A 24,507-nucleotide genomic window follows, 5' to 3' on the forward strand; every position below is an offset into this window, starting at 1 on the left:
ATATCCTGATTGGGATATTCAAGGATATTACAGGATGTCACCAATGGAGGAATCTGGGCAGCTTGTACAAGGAATCTGTCTGTATTATTTCTTGTAATTGCACTATAATTATCTCAATAATAATTTCAATTAGAAAAACAAAGTGTTGCTCAACTTTAAAAAATCCTTCACTTAAGGTGCCATATACCTATCTAGCTATCACCTATTTTTTTAGTTACTCTTCACAGCTAAACTTCTTGAAAAGGTCGTCTGACTTCTCTGTCTCAATTTTCTTATTGCCCAATAAATCCTCAATCTACCTCAGTGCACCCTACCATTCCATTGAAATGGTTCTTGTAAAGGTCAACAATGATCTTATTGTCATTATATCCAATGTTCACCTTTTTATCCCTATTTTACCTATATCTTGACTGGTTGACTGCTCCCTCCCTCTGAAACACTCTTTCTCCATCCTATCTCACTGGCCAATCCTTAATCTCACTTTGGAGTCCTTATTTCTCTATCAGCCTGCTTCTTTTCCTTCTAGTCCACCTGCTATAGTAATCTGACTCTAGTAATTCTCTAATTTTATCAAAACTTGCAAGGTACTGATCTCACCACCTTCTCACAGTTCATCATCTACCTGATGTCTTCACTTCTCTCCATCCAGACATTAGATTTGATAATCCATTATATTCACTCTCTTCCAAACATGCTTAACTCCATAATTTATCTCTCCCTCCATCATATATGCCTTGCAAAGCCCCAACTCTAGTTCATTCCACTCTCTGCCTACTTTATTGTTTTTTTAGTAGCTGAATGTTGCCTGAGAAAAACACACATCTGTGTCAACAGGTTTCATTTTAAAGTTATGGCTGGACATTTCAAATGATCCCTCTATGTTACCTGAATAGCCTACCACATTTCGCTTTAACGTGTATACTCCTACTCTCCAAAACAATGTTACAGCATTTTCTCTCTTCTCAAACCTACAATTGCATCCAACACCCAACTCTTCACTCACAAGTGATGACCTTGACTCAATTGACCAACAGGAGCACTATAGTGAAACATCCCTGCTTCTCTCCATGCCTAACTCCTCCACTTAAGCTTGGTATCCATCTCAGCCCTTCTAGCCTTCTCAAGAGCTTCCTTCTGTTGCTTGCATGTTAAGTTTCTTCCTCTTTACATGATCATTGCATCAGCAAATAGATGTGCCCTATTTATCACTTATCTTACCTTATCTCTCCATTCCAGCCACCACCCCATTTTATCTGTTCTGTTTCACAACAAAATCTCTTTTATATGTAGTCTATGGTCACTATTTTCAACCCTAACCTCTCTTCTTTTTCCTCAACTCACACTAATGCAGTTTCTCTCTCCACCACTCTGTAGATATCACTTTTGTCAAAGTCATCAACAACCTTTATGTAATTAAAGTCAGTGGTCTCTGCTCTTCATTTACTTGAGATCCCAGCACGACTTGACACAGCTAACTATTCCATTCTTTTTAAAACCTGTTCTTGAGTGGCCTTGTCCTCCACCTTTTTCTTATTGTGCAGACAACCGCCCAGCTCTTATCAGCCTCCAGCCATCAGTCCTTTGAGACCGAACACCATGCCTTCAATTAAGTTGCAGAGTTCTGATGGAGAGATATTTGAAGTTGATGTGGAAATTGCCAAACAGTCTGTGACTATCAAGACCATGTTGGAAGATTTGGGAATGGATGATGAAGGAGATGATGACCCAGTTCCTCTACCAAATGTTAACGCAGCAATACTAAAAAAGGTCATTCAGTGGTGCACCCACCACAAGGATGACCCTCCTCCTCCTGAGGATGATGAGAACAAAGAAAAGCGAAAAAATGATATCCCTGTTTGGGACCAAGAATTCCTGAAAGTTGACCAAGGAACACTTTTTGAACTTATTCTGGCTGCAAACTACTTAGACATCAAAGGTTTGCTTGATGTTACGTGCAAGACTGTTGCTAATATGATCAAGGGGAAAACTCCTGAGGAGATTCGTAAGACCTTCAATATCAAAAATGACTTTACTGAAGAGGAGGAAGCCCAGGTATGCAAAGAGAACCAGTGGTGTGAAGAGAAATGAAATGTTGTGCCTGACACTGTAACACTGTAAGGATTGTTTCAAATACTAGTTGCACTGCTCTGTTTATAATTGTTAATATGAGACAAACAGTAGACAAATGCAGCAGCAAATCCGTTGTATTAGCAGAATATTGTCCTCATCGCATGTGTAGTTTGAGTACAGACTCCAAACCTATGGTTGACTTTCTTCTAGTATGATCGAAAGTTTCTTTTTTCTTTGCTCTGAATAAAACTGAACTGTGGGTTCTCTATATAGAAAGTGGCATTTTGGGCTTTCCCTCTTTTTCATAAAGTGATTTCTGCCTAGTTTATTGTCCAGTTAACTTTAGTGACCTTTTAAAAGTTGGCATTGTACATAAAACAACTTGCAAAAATTTTCTGAAATAGAATTTTAAGAAAATACTATCTTTAATGCATGAGTTGGAAACTGAAGAAAGGCTACTTGAAGTAAAGGTTCTGAGTAGGGTTATTAGGGTGCCTTCCAGCCTCCTAGAGTCAAGGAGTACCACTGGTATTGATTAACTTGTATGTAGCAGGGCTCCCTTAATTGGATCTGGGGACGTGGTATTTTTTATTTTTAATTCTCCTAGCTTTGAATATATTGCCTAGACTAGAGTCATAGTTACCTACCCAGTTTGTGGTTTTCTTTTGGAGAAATGTAACTGGACATTTTGTTAGCTTTTCAATTAAAAAAGACACTTAACCCAAAAAAACAAACAAACAAACAAACAAACAAAAAAAAAAACCTTGTTCTTCTCTGAGCTTCCAGGACACTTCATTCTTCTGGTCCTATTTCTATCTCCCTGGCCTTTCCTTCTCAATCTGTTTTGTAGCCTCCTTTTCTTGTCACCCTAAGTAACCTTAACCTCATTCAGTCCCATAGATTTAAATACTGTCTATGTGTTTATGACTCCCAAGTTTATATTTCCATTCATATGTCCAACTGACTACTTGACATCTCCACTTGAATGTCTAATAGGCACCTTGAACCTAACAGGTCCAGATCCAAACTCATGATTCTTCCCTACAAATCTTCTCCCCCAGACATTCCCAGTGACTCACATATAAAAGCTAGGATTGATACCACTCACTTTTATACCTCATGTCCAATTCTTTCATAAGTCCTTCTGACTTTACCTCCAAAACTGTATCTCAGTTCTGTCTACCTCTGTCCATCATTACTATTACCACCCTAATCTAATCCACCATACTCATTTGGTCCAAAGCAATTGCTTCTAGTGTTTTCTTTTTTTTTCCTTAGCTTCTATAACCCCTTAGCATCCATTCTCCACATTCTCCACTCAGCACCAGAGTAATTCTTATTTTAAAAAAATAAATCAAATCATTCATTCTCTTTCCTAAAATTTTCCAGGGACTACCCAACAGACTTATAATAAAAGCAGAACATCTTTTCCTACCTATTTTTCCAACCAGTTCCATGGGAAAAGTCAGAGAGAGATTTTCCCAGAAAAACAAAACAAAAACTTGGGACAGAGGAAGGGAACTAAAATATAAATACCTACTTTGTACCTGCATCTGAGGAGGAGGAAGCTGCTTTATTTACAGGAAATCAAAAAGCCATAGCAGCTCTTTCCCAAGTATGGGTTACTCAGTGTACCACCTCCTCCACTTCCTTCTCTGGGGAACTGTTTTCCAGATTTCTCTAATCAGACGCTCCTGCTTCAAGCAGGCTTATTTCTTCAAGGTGTCACTGTGAATCAGAGAACTTGTCACCTCTAAGCATTTGTTAGAATTCCCCTACCCGTCTCCTTACTTCACCTCCTGCTATCTTTCTCCCCACCTAGCCAAACCCAACCATTATTCACAAGCAAGACCAGAGCTCAGCACTGACCAAAGAAAAGGCAACAAAATCCTTTCAGCCTCTTGTCTTCTGATTCCATCTAGATCTGCCACTAACTAGTTGTGTGACCCTGGACAAGGCATACAATCTCTCTGGGCCTTAATATGGTTAACACTAAAGTTCCGTAACCAACTTCTCCTTTCAAGTCACAACACATCACCAATTCTACTAGCACCAAGTCAAAGAAAAGAAATATTAATACAATAGGTAATTTTGGAAAAAAAAAAGAAACTCTTGGTATTTTCCTATTTTTCTTGGAAAGCCTAGCTAACCAATGCTTCAATCTTTCTTTTGTGTAACAGAGAAATTTTAAGCTCCTGAACCAAATTGCCAGTATCTACCCACTTACTAGCTTATAATTTACAACAGCTTTAGGCTAATTTCTTTAATGTGGTGGGCCTTGCTTGACTTTTTAAAGAAGAGTTTTCCTCATTATATGCACTGTGAAAATGTTTTAAACAAAATTAAATGAAAAACAATAAATTGATATTTGAATTAGCCCTTAATTAGCCAAATGGGGCTGTGGATGCTTCAGGGAAGCTTTGGCTCTGGTGGCCCAGATTTTGTTGCAAAGAGAAAGAGCACTGCTCCCCAAAACAGATACTGGGTCTCTTAGTCATCTTGAGCAACTACAACAAATTATCATAGACTGCATGGCATAAACAAAAAACATTTGTTTCTCACCGTTCTAGAAGATGGAAGTCCGAGATCAGGGTGCCAGCATGGTTGGTTTCTGGTGAGAGTCTTCTGGGTTGCAGACTGCTGACTTCTCCTTAGAGTCTCACATGGTCACTAATCCCATCATGAGAGCTCCACCTTCATGACATAATTGCCTCCCCAAGGTCCTACCTCCTAATACCATTACATTGGGATTAGAATTTCAAAGTATACATTTTTCAGGGATACACTGAGTCCATTGCATTCCACCCTGGCCCCTCGAAATTCATGTCCTTCTTAAATGCAAAATAAATCATTCCATCCAAACAACCCCAAAATTCTTAGCTCAAGCCCAAAGTCTCATCTTAATATCTAAATCAGATATGGGTTAGATTTGAGGTATAATCATCCTTAGGCAAAATTCCTCTCCAGCTATGAACCTGTGAAACCAAATAAGTCATGTGCTTGCAAAATACAATAGTGGGACAGGTATAGGATAAACATTCCCATTCCAAAAGGGAGAAATAGGAAAGCAGGAAGGGGTGGACAGGTTGAAAGCAAGTCCAAAACCTAGCAAGTCACACTCCATAAGATACTAAGGCTTGAGAATAATCATTTTTATCCTTTTTAGCTCGATACTTGGCCATTCTGACCCATTAAGATGGAGGTCCCACCTTCTGGACACACTAGAGTGGAGGGTCGTCTTGCCTCTGCACCTCTGTTGGGCAGAGGCTCTGGGTGGGCCAGCCCTCATGGCTTTGGGTGGAAATTGTATGGCCTATTGAAACCCAGGCAATGGCCCTGATGGTTTCTGAATCACCATTGGGGTCCTTCTTCCCTTTTCTTGAAGAATGGAACATGTTTGAAGACAAATATCTCTATGGTCCTGTCCCATAAAATCCAAGAAATCTGACAGCCTACCTTCATTCCTTCTCATATCCATCCCCTTCAGTTCAAACTGATAGTTTTTCTGCTGAGATAACTGATTAAGTCTGTGGTTCACACCTACATTAATTTCCTTATCAAAGATCGCTTGGTCACACCCTTAATGTTCTCTTCCAAAGATACTTTCTCATTTTTTTGCAATATGGATAGGCTGAGAATTTTCCAAATTTTTAAGTTCTAGTTACTTTTTGATTAACAATTCCATCTTCAAGTCATTTCTTTCCTCTTGCATTTTACTATAAGCAGTCAGAAGGAACCATGCCACTCCTCTAAAACTTCTTATAGAAATCTCCTCAGCTAAATAAATATCCAATTCCATTACAAGTTCTACCCTCCACAAAACACTAACATAATTCAGCTAAATGCTTTGCTACTTTGTATCAAGGATCATGTTTTCTCCATTGTCCAATAACATGTTCCTCATTTACATCTGAAACCACATTAGAATGGCCCATACCATCCATATTTCTACCAATACTCTATACTGGATTATTTATTATTCTCTAAGAAGACAGAAGCTTTGTCTACAGCTCTCATCTTTCCTTTCTGAGCCCTCACAAGAATCACCTTTAAAAGTCCCTTCATGACAATCTTTAGCTTCTTTCAGCTTCTACCCATTACTCAATTCCAAAGCCATGTCCCCATTTTTAGGTATTTATTGCAGCATCCCACTTCTTGGTACCAATTTCTGTCTTAGTCACTTTGGGCTGCTATGACAAAGTACTATAGACTGGGTGGCCTTAAAAAAACAAATACTTATTTCTCACAGTTACAGAGGCTAGAAGTCTGAGATCAGGGTATCAACATGGCTGGGTTCTGGTGAGACTTACTCCCACATGAGAGAAAAAGAGCCAGGTAGCTCTCTAGCCTCTTCTTATAAGGACACTAATCACATCATGCAGGCTCTACCCTCATGAGCTAATTACCTCTCAAAGGCCCCGCCTCCTTATATCATCACATTGGAATTAGGATTTTAGTATATGAATTTTGGGGGGATACAAACCCTTCATCCATGGCACTGGTGCAAATCCAAACTGCCCACCCAGTATCTAACCCTAAAGGCTCACATCCTTCCTGCCTCCACACTCTCTTTCCTTCCCTATAGCCTATTCATCACCTGGTCCTGGTAAATATACCTCATAAATGTTTCCCAGATACATCCAGACCTAAAAAGCCATTTCTTTCTCTCATCACCTTCACCCACCTTATTTTTTTGTGTGTGTGTTTTCTCATCCCTATGCCCTTGTCCTATATCTTTAGTAAACTCTCTGCCTCCAATATCCATGTTTAGTTCTCATTTATCCTCTGAAATGCAGCTGGAGTGTCCCCTCCTCTGGGAAGCTTTCTCTGATTCTCTAAGACAAAGGCATGCTTTCCTTCCTCTGTACTGTCCCAGCAGTTTTCCCATACCCATCCCCAAATGCACTGTAACGTATCACAATAACTCTTCAAGTTTATCTGTGAAAGCTGGACCTTCTTTGTCTATGTATTGCCAGCACCTGGCATAAGACTGGTACATTCAATGTATCATCAGCCCTCCTTATCCATGAGTTCTGCATCTGCAGATTTGACTCAAAAATGTTCAAAAAATAAACAATAAAAAATAACAATATACCAATAAAAATAATAAGAATAAAAATACAGTATAACAACTAGTTACATAGCATTTACATTGTATTAAGTATTGTAAGTTATCTAGAGATGATTTAAGATACACAGGAGGATGTGCGCAGGTTATATGTGAATGTTACACCATCTTATATTAGGAACTTGAGCATCCTCAGATTTTGGTATCCATGGGAAGGAGACTGGAACCAATACCCCATGGATGCTGAGGGACAGCTGTACTTAGTTGCTGTCTATTGAATAAATGAGCACAAGAATGGATCCTCAAAACCTGGATTTGCCCATTCAGTCAACAAAAAAATGTTGTGCTTCCTTTACCTAATGTCTACAATGATACCTAGGCCCACCTTTTTTTTTATGTCAGACTATTAATTGGATGTTTTGTTTAGAAAGTCCTTTTCCTCTACCATTGGTTGTGCTATTGCATTTGAATTGATCATGCAAGACTCAGCTGCTGTGTTGTATTTAACTGCAATCAAAGGAAGAAGTAACACGGCTAATGTGGATTCCTAGATTGTTGTCCTGGAAGGCTCCCTCGGTGGTCTGAGTGGTAATATCTTGAAATCTGCAGCAACACTTTAGTTTCTGTGAAAAGCAAGATATTTATGAACAGTCAAGCTGGTTTTATCACTCTAATGACTCTCATTGAAATTTGCCAGTAAAACAAGAAGAAAACCTCCATGAGCGTTCAGCTAGAAAAGTGAAATGCAATTAAAAAGGGTTCATTTGTTAGTCATCTACATTTCTCAGCTTATCCCCAGGACACACTTAAAGTCTATGAATTTTGACAGAAAAGACATTAGCTTTTATCTGTGGTCTTGATATCAAAACGTTCACCGTAGTTAAAATGTTTTCTCGTTAAAACTTAATTCACCCCCAGCTTCTTCATGCCTTTCTAAATTCCTCAAATTTATGCAATTTCATTCAAGAGTGAAGATGACTTAGCTGTATCCCAAGGAAATAATTTTAGGGGCTATAAGTTGGGTGGTGTTGCTAGTTTCTCACAATGGCGCTATCTTCTTCTAAGGTCAACCTATAGGAGGATGAAGATACATAACTTCATCACTCCATAGTGCACAGCAGAATGTCTGGCATAGACTAGGCATCTTGTAAGTTGCAGTTGACAACAACAGCAACACTAAATTTCATAAACATGCATTGACACCAACTATATTTTATTATTAAATAGTTATTTATTATTAAATCCTGACATCTCTGCAAGTTAAGCCTTATTATCCCTATTCTTCAGATGAGAAAACTGAAGTATAGAGAGTTTCAATGTCTCGCCCCAAATTAAATGGCTAGTGGGCGGCAAAGCCAGAGCCAGGAAACAAACATATGTCTGTCTGTTTCCAAAGCCTAGGTATTTTCTTCTCCTAAGAGCCTCTGACCAAAGTGAATTTCATTGCTATTCTGCAGGTTAGTAACTCAAGTCCTAGAGAGGTTAAAGTAACTAATCCAAGGCCATATCACCAAAAAATATTGGAGTAACTTCTAAACAAGTTCTGTTATATTCTTAGATTCACATTCTCTCTCTCTCTTATACAACCCTGTTTCAGTGAACAAATGGACTGAAATGGATGGCCTGAGACTGACCCCATGGGACGTCAAGAGAGCCTGGGGACTGAAGGACATGATGGATGAGGGGTGACATTTTAAAAGGTGAGAAGGGAGGACAGCCATAATTCTATCTTCATATTCTTAGAGGCCCAATTTGGCCCTGGACAGCCTGATTTCCTGTGCCTCAGAGCATAGCTGGGGATGTTGAGTCCCCTTTTGAGGAATGAATGGTCGTCCCCCAAAATATGTGTCCCTGTCCTAATTTCTGAAACCTGTGAATGTTACCATATTTGGAAAAAGGGTCTTTGAAGACGTAATTAAGGACTTTGAGGTGAGATTATCCTGGCTTATTTGAGTGGGCCCTAAATCCTTATATATATATTTTTTTTTGAGACAGAGTCTCACTCTGTTGCCCAGGCTAGAGTTGCCATGGCGTCAGCCTAGCTCACAGCAACCTCAAACTCCTGGGCTCAAGCAATCCTCCTGCCTCAGCCTCCCGAGTAGCTGGGACTACAGGCATGTGCCACCATACCAGCTAATTTTTCTATAAATATTTTTAGCTGTCCATATAATTTCTTTCTATTTTTAGTAGAGACGGAGTCTCGCTCTTGCTCAGGCTGGTCTCAAACTCCTGAGCTCAAACGATCCGGCCACCTCGGCCTCCCAGAGTGCTAGGATTACAGGCGTGAGCCACCGCACCCGGCCAACAAGTGTCCTTATAAAGGAAAGGCAGAGGAATATTTAAGACAGACTGAAGAGGAGAAGAGAGAAGAGGAGGCTATATCAAGAAAGGCAGAGACTGGATTGATGCAGCCACAATCCAAGGAACATCAATGCCTGGAGCCACTAAAAGCTAGAAGAGGTAAGAATCAGATTCTCTCCTAGAGACTCCAGAGGGACCTCACCCCTACTGACAACTTGATTTTAGATTTCTGGCCTCCAGAAATACAAGAGAATAAAATTATGTTTATTTAAATCACCTAGTTTGTGGTAATTTGTTATGGCAGCCACAGGAAACTAATACATGCTCTGAGAATGGTTTGAAGTGCCTTCATTTCTAGACACACAAGAGGAGAGACCTGTCTACCTCTAGGACTGAGTAGTTTGATTCCAACAAATCCTCAGCCAGGGAATCCCGGATGCACAGCATGCAGGGCACAGGCCAAACTTGTTAGACTGCAAGGTACAGGGAGTCGATGGGTAGCAGTCAGGGCCTAGCAAAAGCCCTGTGGTTGGAAACATCTTTTGGTCTAATACGTATGGAAATTTTTTGGTAGGTGTGAAAGTAAGGATTCTAACAAAAGAGGAATCCATACACTCCATACCATACAAGATGTATTAACCTATACACAGGAGGGCTTCAAATAGGCTTCAATTAGGACAATTTGCCCTTCCTTTAAACTTAATCTAAAGCTTCATGGTGTGGTGAAATGAGTATGGACTTTGGGCTAAAAACCTGGGTTTGAATTCTGGCCCTGTCTAAGGTCATGCAGTTATTTTGACTTGACAAGACTAAAAGTTTGTCAGTTTTCCTATACATAAAATTGGGATGATGACAGTAACTAACTCATAGAGATGTCAGGATTACATTAAATACTACAAATTTACATGTGATATCATTGACACAAAATAAGTGCTCACTAAATGGTAGTCGTTGCTCTATTCCGCCATGAGACCTCAGACTCAGCTCTATCATTGCCACCCTTTCTTTCAGCTGGTTTGGGAGTAAGGGGCAGGGGCTCTATTCTCATGCCTACTGCTGTAATTTAAACAGAAGATGGCTGAGAACAATGGACTCCCCTCCATCCTGGACCAAATTCTCAAGTTAGGGAGGCAACAAAATCTAGTGTATTTTATAATTATGCAAAGAGGTGATGGCTTCTCACTTTCTCTGCTAATTGTTTCTCAGGTCTTATGATAAAATTGATTGGGTGAGTGAGGTGATTGTGCCTAACCACTACTTTTTGCAACTCAGGATAAAATTTAGTCACATTTATGAAATGAATGATTCATAGAGCTTACATTTAAAAAATGGAGTCAACAAAACTGTACAAGCTTCCATCACAGCTAATGGGCTAGACTCTGTCATAATGTTCAGTGATGGCATGCACTTCAGTGGCTAGGGAGATTGGATGGTACAAGGGACATGGCATTTGGAATGAGGACTTTCTATGAAGCCACACTTCATTTGCATTGTGACATCAAATGACTCAATTCATTTTTGTCTGTTATGCTCAGTTCACAGGCCTTACCTGCAGTCTAATCTGTCACATCCCTTTAGAGGTGTTACAAAGAAGATCTGTCAGCATGACAGGTGGTCTTTTTTTATTCCTATTGTTCCATGTTCCTGTGCTCTGGGATTCTGACAACTGAGAAAACTCCTGTAACTTCTTATTTAATCACAGGAAACCTCAGAGGTGAGGAAACTGACCTATTGTCCCTAAGGTGACAATTTGTTTTGAAATATTCTCTAGGGAAAGGAGAAGTCAGGATGGAGTGAGCAAAATTTTGTGTGCTTTTAACAGTCTCTGTTACTGTTACCAAGTCACAGGTTAACTCCTTCTTCAGAATGTCAGTCATTTAAGAGAGAAAAAAACAGAATCCTAAATAACTCCAGCTAGGAATAGTACAATGTGTGTGTTTGTCCTTAACTGAAGAGGTATTTTGACATTTGTGCTGTGCCTGACATCTTGGAGTTTCTCCACGGAAGTACACAAGAAGTCAAACTCAAACAATCCAAGTGAGGTTGTATTCATTTTGTTGGGAGCTCTCTTTACAACTACGAACATGGAGTACACGAAGGGTCAAGTTATTCCCTCAAGAACCTAAACTGTAGGTGGAATAGAGCCAAATTAATTAACTCCTACATACATTTAAGTTATTTATAAACCTGAGAAATAAGCACAGCCTGGATTTCCAAGTGCCTCTAGCTAACACACTTAAGTCTTTATTGACCAGCTAAAAATATCCTGAGCCTCACTCCTACACCAGAGAAATTTTGGTTTAACCAGATCACTTCTGCCAGCCTCACTTATTCCTCACACTATACTATTTGGCAAAAACGTCTACAATAAACACAATGACACAAAATACAGGGCTAAACTAAATACAATGGATTTAGGCTTATTTGCATTATGAGTTATTCCTGTAAGTGACAGATTTACTCTGAATCATCAAGATCAACCCAAAGAGAATTGCTGTCATGCTTAGCAGATAACATATGAATAGTGGTATGGGGCAGGTGAATTTGGGAACATACATCCTAGCTTGGAAATACAATGGTGTTGGGAATGATTCCTTTCATAGACCACATGACCCACATGCAGGTCCCATTCTAGGAGAGTTCTGGCTAAAAGAAATATAGGACTGGACTGGGCCAGGTGAGTCTGGAAAAGTAGGCCATATGTAAAAAATATTATTTATTGTCCAAATAATGACACTTTGGAGGTTATAATGAGGAGTTTTTAATAATTATACCAAGACATACCTAAAAGGTGGAGGCAGGCACTCCGAATATTACGTCATTGGCAACAGACAGCTAACACCTTGCCTGATGCCTGGCGCATAGTAAAGTTCAATAAAGGTTCATTGAATGAATAAAGGAACAAATTAACATTATAACACTTTACTCTCCACTGTCTTTCATGCAGTGATCACTGGGGTTGGTGTGCTATTATTAAAGTCTTGGTGGTGGTGGTGGTCTTGATTTACTTGTGTTACAATAAAGGGAAAGAATGGTATTCTAACCACCAAATTCAATGACTCTCTCGAAGCTCACCATACCCTCTGCTTTTTAAAGTATCTGATGTTATTGGGCAACTTCTCTCTTATCTTGGCTTCCAGGACATTATACTGTCCTGATTTTCTTTTTAGTTTTCTGACCACTGCTCCCTGTTGTCTTTTCCTAGTTTGTCTTTTTCTTCCTCTGTACTAAAAATAGGTATTCATAGGGTTTCCATCCCTGATTTCTTTTCTTCTCTTTCCATATGCTCTCCCATAGTGGTCTTATCTACTCCAATGAACTACTCACATCATTCTCAAATTTTTGCCTCCCTCCAAAATATCAATTCTGTAATGCCATGTTTTATTGGCACCTCAGACTCATAATATTTGAAACAGAACTCAACATCTTCAACTAAATCTTTCTTCTCATGTGTTTCTCTGAAGGGCACCTCCAAGCCAACACCAAATTCTCCTAGACATTTTCACCCAATTACCCCTGCATTTGTCCAACTCTAATGGCACTTGCTTTGTTTCAAGCCCACCACTTCTTTCTTGTTATAGTGTACCTATGTCCTAATTAGCCTTTATCCCTCCTTTTCTAGCCTCCCAATTCAAATCACTAGTATTTGAAGTTTTCTCTATTTAGATGTCAAGGCATGACCTATCTTAGCTGCATAATTGCTACTGCTGAAAGCAAGTGGGGATGATTTAGAGGTGATCAACCACTAGATAAAGAATTTGAATAGAAAGCTCTAAGATCCCTTCCAACAGCTAGCAGGACAGGTAGGGGATAGGGCTCTAGAAATTGGATCAAGGTGAGCATCCAGACTGCTTGCGGGAGTGGGTACTGCCTCATGTTTATTGAGGTCCATTCTGTGGCATTTGTCTCTACTTGGGCTAGTCTCTCTCACACACTTATTGTCCTGGGTGAGGGTCTTGGCAGTTCAGACTGAACCTTCAGGATATCTACCCCCACAACCTACTGGGTGAGGCCCAAATGAGCACTACCCACAGAGTCTATTTTAGAGGCCAAGCTTATGAATGACACCTGAGCCCCAGAATGTGATTTTTAGGCTAAGAGTTTATGAAACTGGTAAGATACTGCCTCAGTTATCTGAGAATGTCACTGTAGGTAATCTTCTGGCTACCACGACTATCTGTTTGCATGTCCTTCCTGACTAGCTGACGATGTTTTAGCCTAGAGTCTTGATGAATCCTTTCTCTCCTCCACACAATTCCACAATGTTTCAGAAAAATAGCAACAGCATAGCTTTCACAAAAAGCACAGTTTTGCAGCTACATTTGCTTCCTGTGCAGCAGAGTTGGTCTTTTGATTCAGTGCCAAATGCGGTGGCAGCACGGAGCCTGGTTTGGGACTAAGAAGCAAATGAAAAAAAATTTAAATCCATACTCTGAACAATAGTACCCACTTTGGTGCAGTCTGTGCCATCATTTCTTCCTGAGTTCCAGAAAGGAGTCAGCTCTCTAGATGACCCCTCCAAAGTGAGGCATATGTTACTACATTTAGACTTAATATGCTTTATAAAATCTGACACACTTTGCTCCCACAGAATTTACATTTTCCTCTTCATTCACTTAAAATATCCTTAGCTCCCCAACAAGGAAAAAGTGTTGATGCTAAACAGCAAGTACTCTGCTTCTGATTTATCCTCTCACATCCGTTTTCCTGAGCTTATTAGAACCATTCACTTTACTCTCATGGACAGCTAAAGTCTTGAAATGTGGCATTATATTTTCCCAGAAAATGCTCTCTCTCTCTCTCTCATTGTCACAGCTCCTCCTGCCACCATTGTTGCCTATCATATGTCACTTGCACCTGACTTGTACAATTCACTGGGCACCAATTTCCCAAGGTATATAGACACAATCATTATTTTGGAGCCAATAATGCTTTGATCAATGCTGCTTTCAACCATAATTCTTCAGCACTAATTATTCCAGTATTATATATGTGTTTGTGGGACATGTACACACATACACACACACACACACACTTGAAACCATATACATTATTGAGGTCTTCCTGGTTCATAAAAGGAGGATTGTTAACACTATAGATCATTATGCATTTTATGTGCTTTTTTGTTTTGTCAATTTGACTTAGGTTATTTTTCTATAAATACACCCATCCTAGTTTTAAAAGGCTTCTTGCAATTCAAGTCTACATTGTATATCAGAAGAAACAGCTCATATTCAGTCTTGCTTTGTGCTATATCGTGATAAGTTTTGAAACAGAGGAATATTCAATTTTTGAGACTGTTTCACTGAACTACATTCAAATAATTTTAACCTTAGAAACAGATTATTTTATTTTATTTTTAGAGACAGGGTCTCATTATTTTGCTTGAGCTGGACTCAGACTCCTGGGCTTAAGCGATCTCCTGCCTCAGCCTCCTGAGTAGCTGGGAATATAGGCACACACTACTGTGCCCAGAAGAAATACAGTCTTTACAATATTACAACTTAATTTCAGAATGTGGGATCTTTTAGATCACACATTACCTTAGAAGAAATATTGAAATATCAGCTTAATTGTAGATCAAAGGTTGATAATATTATTTAGTACTATTTAATGGTATTATGATTTGTTCAGGATTTAAAAAGTCTCATAACATTTATTAATACCAATTGAATTGAAAAGGCAGACATTTCAACTAGTTACAAAATGAATGTCAGATGTTAAATTGACATGAGATTATGTATGTTAAACAAATACAAATTTGTAGATGTAAATCTATACATTGAACACTATGTAAGTACCCTCAGATATGGATAACAAAAACCATCTATCTATGGTGACTTTGGGGATATTAAATATACAAGGTAGTGTCAGATGCTAACTTATTTGCAGATATTGGTGTCTGAGGAAACCTCATTGTTTCCTGTCCTTAAACCCTTTCAAAATATTTTGCTATATGCTGAGAAAGTTGGTACATTATTCATGAAATAAGGTGAATTGAGATAATGGCAGAAAATTGTGATAAACATAAGCACGCTCATACACTGAGGAAAGGATCTAAATATCAAAATGGCTGATGCTCTCATTAAACTGATTGTATAGATTATAATTTTTAAAATGCAACATTTGATTGGACCTGCATTCCAGCAATATCGGGGTGGGAGTGGGGAAATCTGTTCTGCCCTACAATCTAATCAATCCTCTAAGTGGCTGGAATGAAAAACAAAATTTGAATTATTCAAAAAGGGTAGGACCAATTCAATTCAATAAATGTTAGGATCTAACCACCTTAAAAAATTTTTCATTTTATTGTAGTAAGAATGGAACATGAGATCTGCCCTCTTAACAAATTTTTATATGTACAATACATTATTGTCGATTATGGGTACAGTGTTGTACAGCAGATCTCTAGGGCTTATTCATCTTGCTTAAATGAAATTTTATGCCCCTTGATTAATAACTCCCCATTTTCCCTCCCCACTTTTGATCCTAGAGGGAAAAGAGGAATGTTGTGACACTACTAAAAATCTGGGGTGGGCCAGACATGGTGGCTCATGTCTGTAATCCCAATGCTTTGGGAGGCCAAAGCGGGAGGATCACTTGAGCTTAGGAGTTCGAGGCTGCAGTGAGCTATGATCATGCCACTGCACTCCAGCCTGGGTGACAGAGCAAAATACCATCTCTAAAAAAAGAATAAAAATAAAAAATCTGGGATGGCCGACTACCTGAATGAAAAGTTCTGTGTCTGCTTCATTTTTATAGCCCCAGGATAGAGCATGGTGCTTGGCACGTAGTAGGTGCTCAATAAATGGCTGTTAATAGATTAATGAAAATAAGATCCTTAACTAACAGCACTTTTTCCCAAAATATTTTCTTAATTAATGGCAAATATTGCATATACACCTCTCCATGCCCACTTTAGTCATTTTTGTTGTTAATCTTGAAGGCTTATTCTCCCATTAAAACTCATCTTTTTCCTGCTATATAACTTACGTAATCATAAAAATAAACATGTTCTTGTATTTGGATAGCAGCCAAAAACAATTCTGAAAAAATCTCCCAATGTAATAAAAGACTCTGGTCACCTTAGGAGTTCAGATCTGTTATTTTTTCTTTTTAGAGCAGCAAATTTCAATTTTTTTTGTAACTGAAACCGTAGGAAAAACTCAAAATGCAGAACAATTAAAAGCAGAGCTGGTATGCATGGGGAAGTGACCTACAGTCTCACTCTCAATACCTCTGTCCCCTAACAATCTCTTCCCAAGCATTCTGCAGCCCAGAGTTCCTAGGGATCCCAAAGGCAAAGTTTGAAAAGTACTACTCTAGGATAGACCTTTAGCAAGGATAAAGGAGGGAAACTAACTTCTATCTCATGTCAGGCTATGAGGACATGAATTTGGAGGTGAACAACATGAATTGACTTGAAAGAATGTATCACAAGGTAAAACGAGCAAGAGCTACAACCAGATTATGGTAACTTCCTAGAATAGCACAGCCTGTGCTCTTGTTAGTGGCAGCTGTCTCAGTAGAAATATGGAAGCTGCTGTCAACATTCAGAGTGCATCGGCACGGCCCCTGTCAACACTTCCAGGTGTAGGAAATGCTTTTCTCCCCATGCACTCTCTCACCTGCGCATCTGTTTTCTTTCCATAGCTTCTCCACCTGAGAAACTGAGTTGATATTACTCTGAGGAAACCACTCTTCATCCTGGTCCAAGCAGAGGGTATAATCCCAAGAGGCAGTGATTATCTCTGGTGCTGGAGATAGGCCCTAAATACTTGAGATTCCTTGAAAGTCATGTGCTCTTCTGCACTTCACTGCCTATGTCCCTCAAACATGAGCATGTACTACAGCAAAACTGGGACATTTCCAACCCAAAGCAAAGTGGAGCACAGTGCCCACAGCATTCTCAGGAAATGTCAAAGCCATCAAGTCAAGCCATATTAAAGCACATTCTCACAAAGAACTAAGGCCACACTATATTTTATCAGAGCCTTAATTGTCCACACTCTTCCTCTCTCCCTGGGCATAGAGCTCAAGGGTCAGAATAAATGGTACCTCCTGCAGGTACCTTCTTACAATGCAGTTTTCAATGATCCCTATCTTCTTGGATCTTTATTTGCACTTACCATTTCTACTACATCACTTTTTAATTACCTATTTTTGCTTCCTGAATTGTTTTATCCTGGTTTTCTGCCTCCAGAATCTTACTAGGGGCTCCTTTTGAATAGACACTCTATAGTAATGAACTGCTTAGCTCTAGATCAAACTTCTAATAAAGCCCTATAGGAGAAAGCTGTGAGCAATAAATAGCTCCAGTATTGACTTGTCTCTCTATTTCCACATTCATAAAGCCACTGCCAATTGCATACTGAATATCGTCACTTCAATGTTTAACAGACATCTCAAAATTGACAAGATCATAAAAGGACTCTAGATTTCCAATCCCACCTGTACCCCATCCTACTTTTTATCCAATATTCCCTAACTCAGTAAATGACACCACTATCCACCCAGTTGTTCAAGCCCTAAACCTAAGCTTTACCCTTCATTCTTGTCTTTCCTTCATCCCCCAATCCATCATTACAACTTATTAATTCTACTTATAAAATATATTCCAATTCCAACCACTTTTCATCATCTCCACTATCATTCTAGAGTCTAGACCAGGGCACCATTATCTACTTATTACTGCACCAACAGCCTCCTAATTGAGTTCTCTGCTTTGCTCTTGCTCCATTGTGATGGAACCATAGTTCATTACTTCATTCTCATTCTTCTTCTTCTTTTCCTTCTTCCTCCCCTCAAACTCTTTGGTCAATTGAAACTTTACTAGGAAATCCAAGTTGAATTGCCTCCTTTTTCACTTTCTTGTTGCATCTTGTTCTGCCCTCTAAAGCAATGGTGGCTCCTGACACCTATTTATCAAAAGACAGGTAAAAACCCCAAGTTATCTTTTCTTCACCTCTAATATCTCTAGCTCTTTCAACTATTTTTCATTGAAGATGCTTTCTTGACCTCTAGACATCTCTAGCTGTTGTCCTCCAGATCCTTTCCAGTTTTTCAAAGTTTCTCTTAATTTGTGATGCTCACAAATGTAAAAAGTGTTACCTACTGGTTGGTCCAACCAAAGCAGTGTACTGCTTTCCTTGATCTGGTCACCACACTGGCTTTAATGAAGCTTGGATAAATATACTATTTTAACAGCTGCTAAATAGAGGCACTGGCTTCTAAATTTGTAGTCAATCTAGGTAGGTCTTCCAGATGTCAAAAGCAAAGCAGCTGAAGCAGCTTTTTTCCTAACTTTTACCTATGTAATTCTACTTTTGAATCTCATTGTAGAATTTTTCCCACTTTTTGAGTTGGGCTGATCATTACAGGCTGTTAAGATGATTCTGAATCTTGAATATCATCAGTCATAACTGTTACCCCTTACAACTATTCTCTTTGGTTTTGGTAAGTATGCTCTCTGGCTTCAATGAAGTCATTGAAGAGAATGAATGAATGAATGAAGTAAATGGTGGAATAAGACATTTCCATCTTGAAATACAACTGAAAAAATATATTTTTCTTAATTTTCATTTTTCTACCCATGAAAGAAAAAAAAAAAGTAGACTTGAATGAATAGAAAGACATTCCTAGTTCTTTGACAGGATGACTCAACAGTATAAAGATGTCAATTAATTTATAAATTTAACACAATCCCAATAAAAGTATCAACAAGCTTTTTAAAAAAAGAATTAGACAAGTTGTCACTGAACCTCATGTGGAAAAATTAACAATAGCTAGGGAAACACAAAAGAAAAACTATGAGCGGATACTAGCCCTACAAGAAAATAAAACACACTTCAAAGCATGTATAATTTAAAAAGGTGTGGGGATTGCATCAAACTAAAAAGCTTCTGCACAGCAAAGGAAACAATCAACAGAGTAAAGAGATAACCTATGGATGGGAGAAAACATCTACAAAGCATACATCTGATAAGGAGTTAATATCTAAAACATACAAGAAACTCAACTCAATAGCAAAAAAACAAATAATCTTATTAAAAAGTGGGCAAGGGACCTGCACAGACATTTCTTAAGAGAAGGCATACAAATTGCCAGCAGGCATATGAAAAAATGCTCAACACCATTAATCATCAGAGAAATGCAAATTAAATCTACAATGAGGTATAGCCTCACACTTGTTAGACTAGCTTCTATCAAAAAGAAGATAACAAGTGTTGATAAGGATGAAGAGAAAAGGAAACTTTTGTACACTGTTGGTGGGAAGGTAAATTAGTATAGCTATTTTGGAAAACAACAGGGAAGTTCCTCAAAAAATTAAAAATAGAACTACCATATGATCCAGCAATCCCATTTCTGGGTATACCTTCAAAGGAAATGAAATCAATATGTCAAAGAGATATTTGCTCTCCCATGTTCACTGCAGCATTCTCTACAATAGCCAAGATATGGAATCAATATAAGTGTCTATTGATGGGTGAATAGATAAAGGAAATGTATATATGTACAATGGAATACTATTCAGCCTTTAAAAAGAAGGAAATTCTGTCATTGGAGACAACTTGAATTAACCTAGAGGACGTTATGCTAAGTGAAATAAACCAGGCATAGGAAGACAAATACTGCACGATCTCACTTGTATGTGGAATCTAAAAAAGTCAAACTCATAGAATCAGAGTGCAGAATTGTGGTTACCAGGGGCTGGAGAGGGGTGATGGGGTTGGTTAAAGAATATAGAGTTTCAGTTATACAGAATGAAAAAGCTCTGAGGATTTAATGTACAGCATGGTGATTACAGTTAATACTACTATATTGTATACTTATAAATTGCTGGGAGATTAGATCTTAAATGTTCTTACGACAAAAATTACAAACATGTGGGGTGATGCATATGTTAATTAGCTTGATTTAATCATCTCACAATATATACATATATAAAAACATCACATTGCACACTGTAATATATATAATTTTTATTTGTCAATTATACCTCATAAAGTCACAAAAAAGAAGAAAAATATTTTAAAAAGAAGATGTGATACTGACCCATCAATAGAGTCTAGTGAAACACGATAGAAAGCTCAAAAATAGACTCAAGTAAATATGGAACTTTAGTATATACTAAAGATGACATCTTGAATAACTTGAGCATAGATGGACTTTTTAAAAGGGTACTGGGACAATGGTTAGCCATTTGGAAACAGGTACATTAGATCCAAGCTTCACACCACACATCAAAAAAGAAATTCCAAATGGATCAGAAATCTAAATGCTCAATGAAACCACATAAGCACTAGAAGAAAGCATGGGTGCATTCCCTCTTTAAGCTGAGTGTAGAAAGAGTTCTTTTAACTAGAAATCCAAATCTGGATACAATAAAATAGTTAGTACCCCTATAATATTCTGAAATTTTTAAAAAAATCAATAAATATTTTGAATAATAAAAAATGATTGTTAAATCTGACTACATGACAACAACAAAAAAAACGAATGCACTTAAAAATACCATAGGGAAATCAAAAGATAACTGACAAAGCAGGAGAAATAACTGAAACATGTATGAAGGAAAATGGCTAATATCTGTAATATTAATATGTAAAGAATTCTTAAAATTTGAGGGAAAAACAAATCTCAGATAGAAAAATGGCCAAAAATATATGTCATAAGAAAGATATTAACATGGCTTTTAAGCTTACAAAAATATATTCACCCTCATTCATAAAAAAAGGACATAGAAATTAAAACTACATTGAGATACTATTTCTCACCTATCAGATTGGCAACAACTAAAAAGTGTAACACATGCTGTAGGTAAGGATGTGAAGAAAGAGGGACTCTCATTTATTGCTGGTAGGAATGCAAACTGGTACAACCATTTTGAAGGAAATTTGGCAATATTTTACAAAATTATATATGCATTTTGACCCAGCAATTCCACTTATCACAATTTACTATGAACACATATCACCAACAATACAAAAGTATGTAAGCACAAGGTCTTTTTATTGCAGCATTGTTTGTAATTAGAAAAATAGAGGAAAAAATGGTGTCCTATAGAGAACTGTTCTTGTCACTTTTCTGGAAGTCTGAAATAATGACAAAATTAAAAGTTTAAAAATATGATATTTTCCCTTTAAGGAGACCTTTAGGAGTTTATCAGAAGAATGTTCAGCATTCCCTTTGTCAAAGTATCTATCTCATATTTCATTTTAAAAATAGTTAGAGGATCAAGGCTTTGAATGTGTAAGTGAAAAGAATATTTTACAAGTCATTAATCACTCTGTTGTAGTCCTCTCCAGACTGACAATAAATTATAGAAGTCAGTCAATCAGTCAACAACATTTATCTTGAGAATTTCAACCACGTGGACAGTACTTCAGGAGGCTTTGTATGATTTGAGAGTAAAAGCTATGGAGATGGTTCTGGTTATTCTTCCATATCCCCCTTAAAACTGATAATTGAGAACTTGTGGATCCTGCTTAGCATGACTTAAGTATACTGCAAGGGTGGTAAAAGCATGGCCACAGACACTGAACTTTCATCCCTCTATATGGGAAGGAGAATAGGCCCTAAACCCTTATTCCTTCAAGAGTTTCCTGAAGATTGATACCCTCAGCATGGCCCAGATAAAGAATCCAAAGTTGTTTGATTTGAAATTCAAACTGTAACATGAAGATCAGTGGTTCTTATTAATAATTTGTTTTAGAATGCAAAGGCCACCTATGGATCACTCTCTCACACCTTCTGCATAAATTGGCAGGCTAAATATTATATAAATTTACCATGTCTCTTTAGGAAGCATGTATGCTCTCCTTTTAAAAGAAATGTCAGTGGTGTATCATGAATTCTGTAGAGGCAATATGTAGAGGAATGGACTGGAAATTAGGACAGTTATAACCTCTGTCTCTTCCCACTCAAATACAGCATGATTATATGGTTTAATTCCTCTGAAAAATTTCGGATCCTTTTTCAAGAAGAAGTAATTATATGTGCTGTTTTTGTGCTTCCTCCAGTTTCCCACTTAGGCTACTGGATTGAAGTTACAGACGTACGTGTTTGTCTACAACAAAAGTTTGCAAACTTTTGTCATAAGGAATCACACAGTAAATATTTTGGGCTTTGTGAGCCATATGGTCCCTGTTGTAACTACTCAGTTCTACTGTTGTAACACTAATGTAGTCACAGACAATATGAAAGTGAATGGATGTGGCTGTGTTCCAATAAAACATTATTTTCAAACAATGTGGTGGGTGGGATTTGGCCTTTGGGCCACAGTGTGCACATCCTGTGTCTACAGCATTCAAGACAGGCCTATGTCTGGACATCTCCAGTTCCAGCACTAGTGCCTAGAATCCGCAAAGGTACTCAGGACTCAATAACCAGTTATTCAATGAGTGCATAGTTGACCACAAGGTTAAATTGTGTGTTTATGCCTAGAGATTTCTATATATCTAATTTCTTACAGAGTATTAAGTATGGAAATAATCTTAATCATGATTATAATCCAACTAGTAAGTTGATGTCTGAATAACTTCTATGACATTTCCACCAAGTAGCTCTCCATTTCTGTTTGAATATCTCCAATGACAGGAAACTCGTCACCACTTAAAGTATCCCAATCCATTTTAGGAAGGCTGTGCCCATGTGAAGGAATTTCTTATTTGAGCCCAAATCTATCTCATTCAATTGGTCCTGGCACCTCCTAATCACACTCCTAAAATTATATATAATTTATATATTTTATTATATATCAAACATTTTATGTACTTATTTATATGTAATTATATATATGTGTGTGTGTATACACATACACACATGCATGCGTGCATGCCAGAAAGAACCCTAGATTTCATCTAGCTCAGGTTTCTCATTTTACAGATAAGAAATTATGGCTCAGAGGGATTTAGAGATTTGCTCATGGTATCCTAGACTGTCCACAGCAGAACTCTTAGATAGGCCATTTGGTGTGTGCTGGCATCTCTGACTGGATTCCCTGCAGATTTGGTAAAAATAAACCATCCTTGGTTTACTTTTGGAGTGCTTTTTTTTTCTTTTCTTTTCTCTAAATAGAAGTACTTTTCTTAAAATGAACTGTAAAATAAACTAAAATGAGTGTGCACTTGGTGACAGCCACACAGAAATGGGAATTGGGATGTAGTATCAGGAGCAGTGGGCCAGGAGTCAGGAGGCTAGAACACTGTATGTTCCACTAACTTAGCTGAGCTAACTTGAGCAAGGTGTTCGGCCTCTTATGATTAAATTAGATGACTTCTCTGGCCCCTTTTAGCTCTAGGACTTAATTGTTCAAATGATAAGGTGGAATATTTTAAAGCACAGTATGGGCACTTTTTTTTCAGAAGTCCCATTGCTTTCATCTCAAAAAATGCTAGTTTCTATAAGAGTTAAGAGCATGGTCTCCTGAGACTTAGTTTCAAATCCCTGATCTGCCACTTATTTCTTATGTAACCTGCGGGGCAGGGTATTTAGCCTTTTTGAGCTTTAGTATCTTTATCTATAAATTGAAGATATTAGTAACTACCTCACAGGGTTTTTATGAAGACAACAGATCAATTATAAAAATAAAATATATAAATGGTATATAGTAGTGCTCAATAAATGGAATCTGTCATTAACATAACAATTCTGAATAAAAAAGCAAACTAGAAACTTAAACCATAAGATTTGGGGTACATGTGGACAACAAATGACTCTAGCCACTAGCAAATAGAAAGTCCTCCTAGAAATAGAATTCCTCAATGACAGATATTCTACCTTTTGCTCTTATATCATAAAGCCTCCAGATCTCTATCCTCTTGTCCCTTAAGTTCTTCATTTATAAAGGTATGGTTCAAGTGTGGAAGCCATTTCCAAGGTTTGCTTTCAGAATTCCAGTTTTAAAATATGACATGAAAAGTAATGGCCAAGTGGTCTTTTGGTGTTAGTATGAAAGTATTTGTGGTCACAAATTTCTTAGCCTAAACAGGAAACTTTCAATAATAGAGGCTGGCTCTAAGCAATGTTTAAAATTGGTGCATATAGTGCTTATTTTTTCCATTCTA

The 24,507-nt window shown here is 37.9% G+C and overlaps 2 protein-coding genes across 3 annotated transcripts in view; one reads left to right on the forward strand and one right to left on the reverse strand.

Moving 5' to 3' along the window:
- The window catches only part of FGF13 (fibroblast growth factor 13), a 510,355-nt gene that overhangs the window by 146,217 nt on the left and 339,631 nt on the right, over positions 1 to 24,507 (reverse strand). The gene's annotated exons all lie outside the window — the stretch shown is intronic.
- LOC123628677 (S-phase kinase-associated protein 1-like) lies at positions 1,506 to 2,352 on the forward strand. Its single transcript, XM_045538564.1, has one exon. The coding sequence runs from the start codon at positions 1,597 to 1,599 to the stop codon at positions 2,086 to 2,088; it is 492 nt and encodes a 163-aa protein (XP_045394520.1). The 5' UTR covers positions 1,506 to 1,596; the 3' UTR covers positions 2,089 to 2,352.

Source organism: Lemur catta, chromosome X (genome assembly GCF_020740605.2).
Source record: "Lemur catta isolate mLemCat1 chromosome X, mLemCat1.pri, whole genome shotgun sequence".
NCBI classification, from domain to species: Eukaryota; Metazoa; Chordata; class Mammalia; order Primates; family Lemuridae; genus Lemur; species Lemur catta.

Coding starts and splice junctions, on each gene's coding strand:
- LOC123628677 (XM_045538564.1), top strand. CDS start 1,597: ATGCCTTCAATTAAGTTGCAGAGTTCTGATGGAGAGATATTTGAAGTT.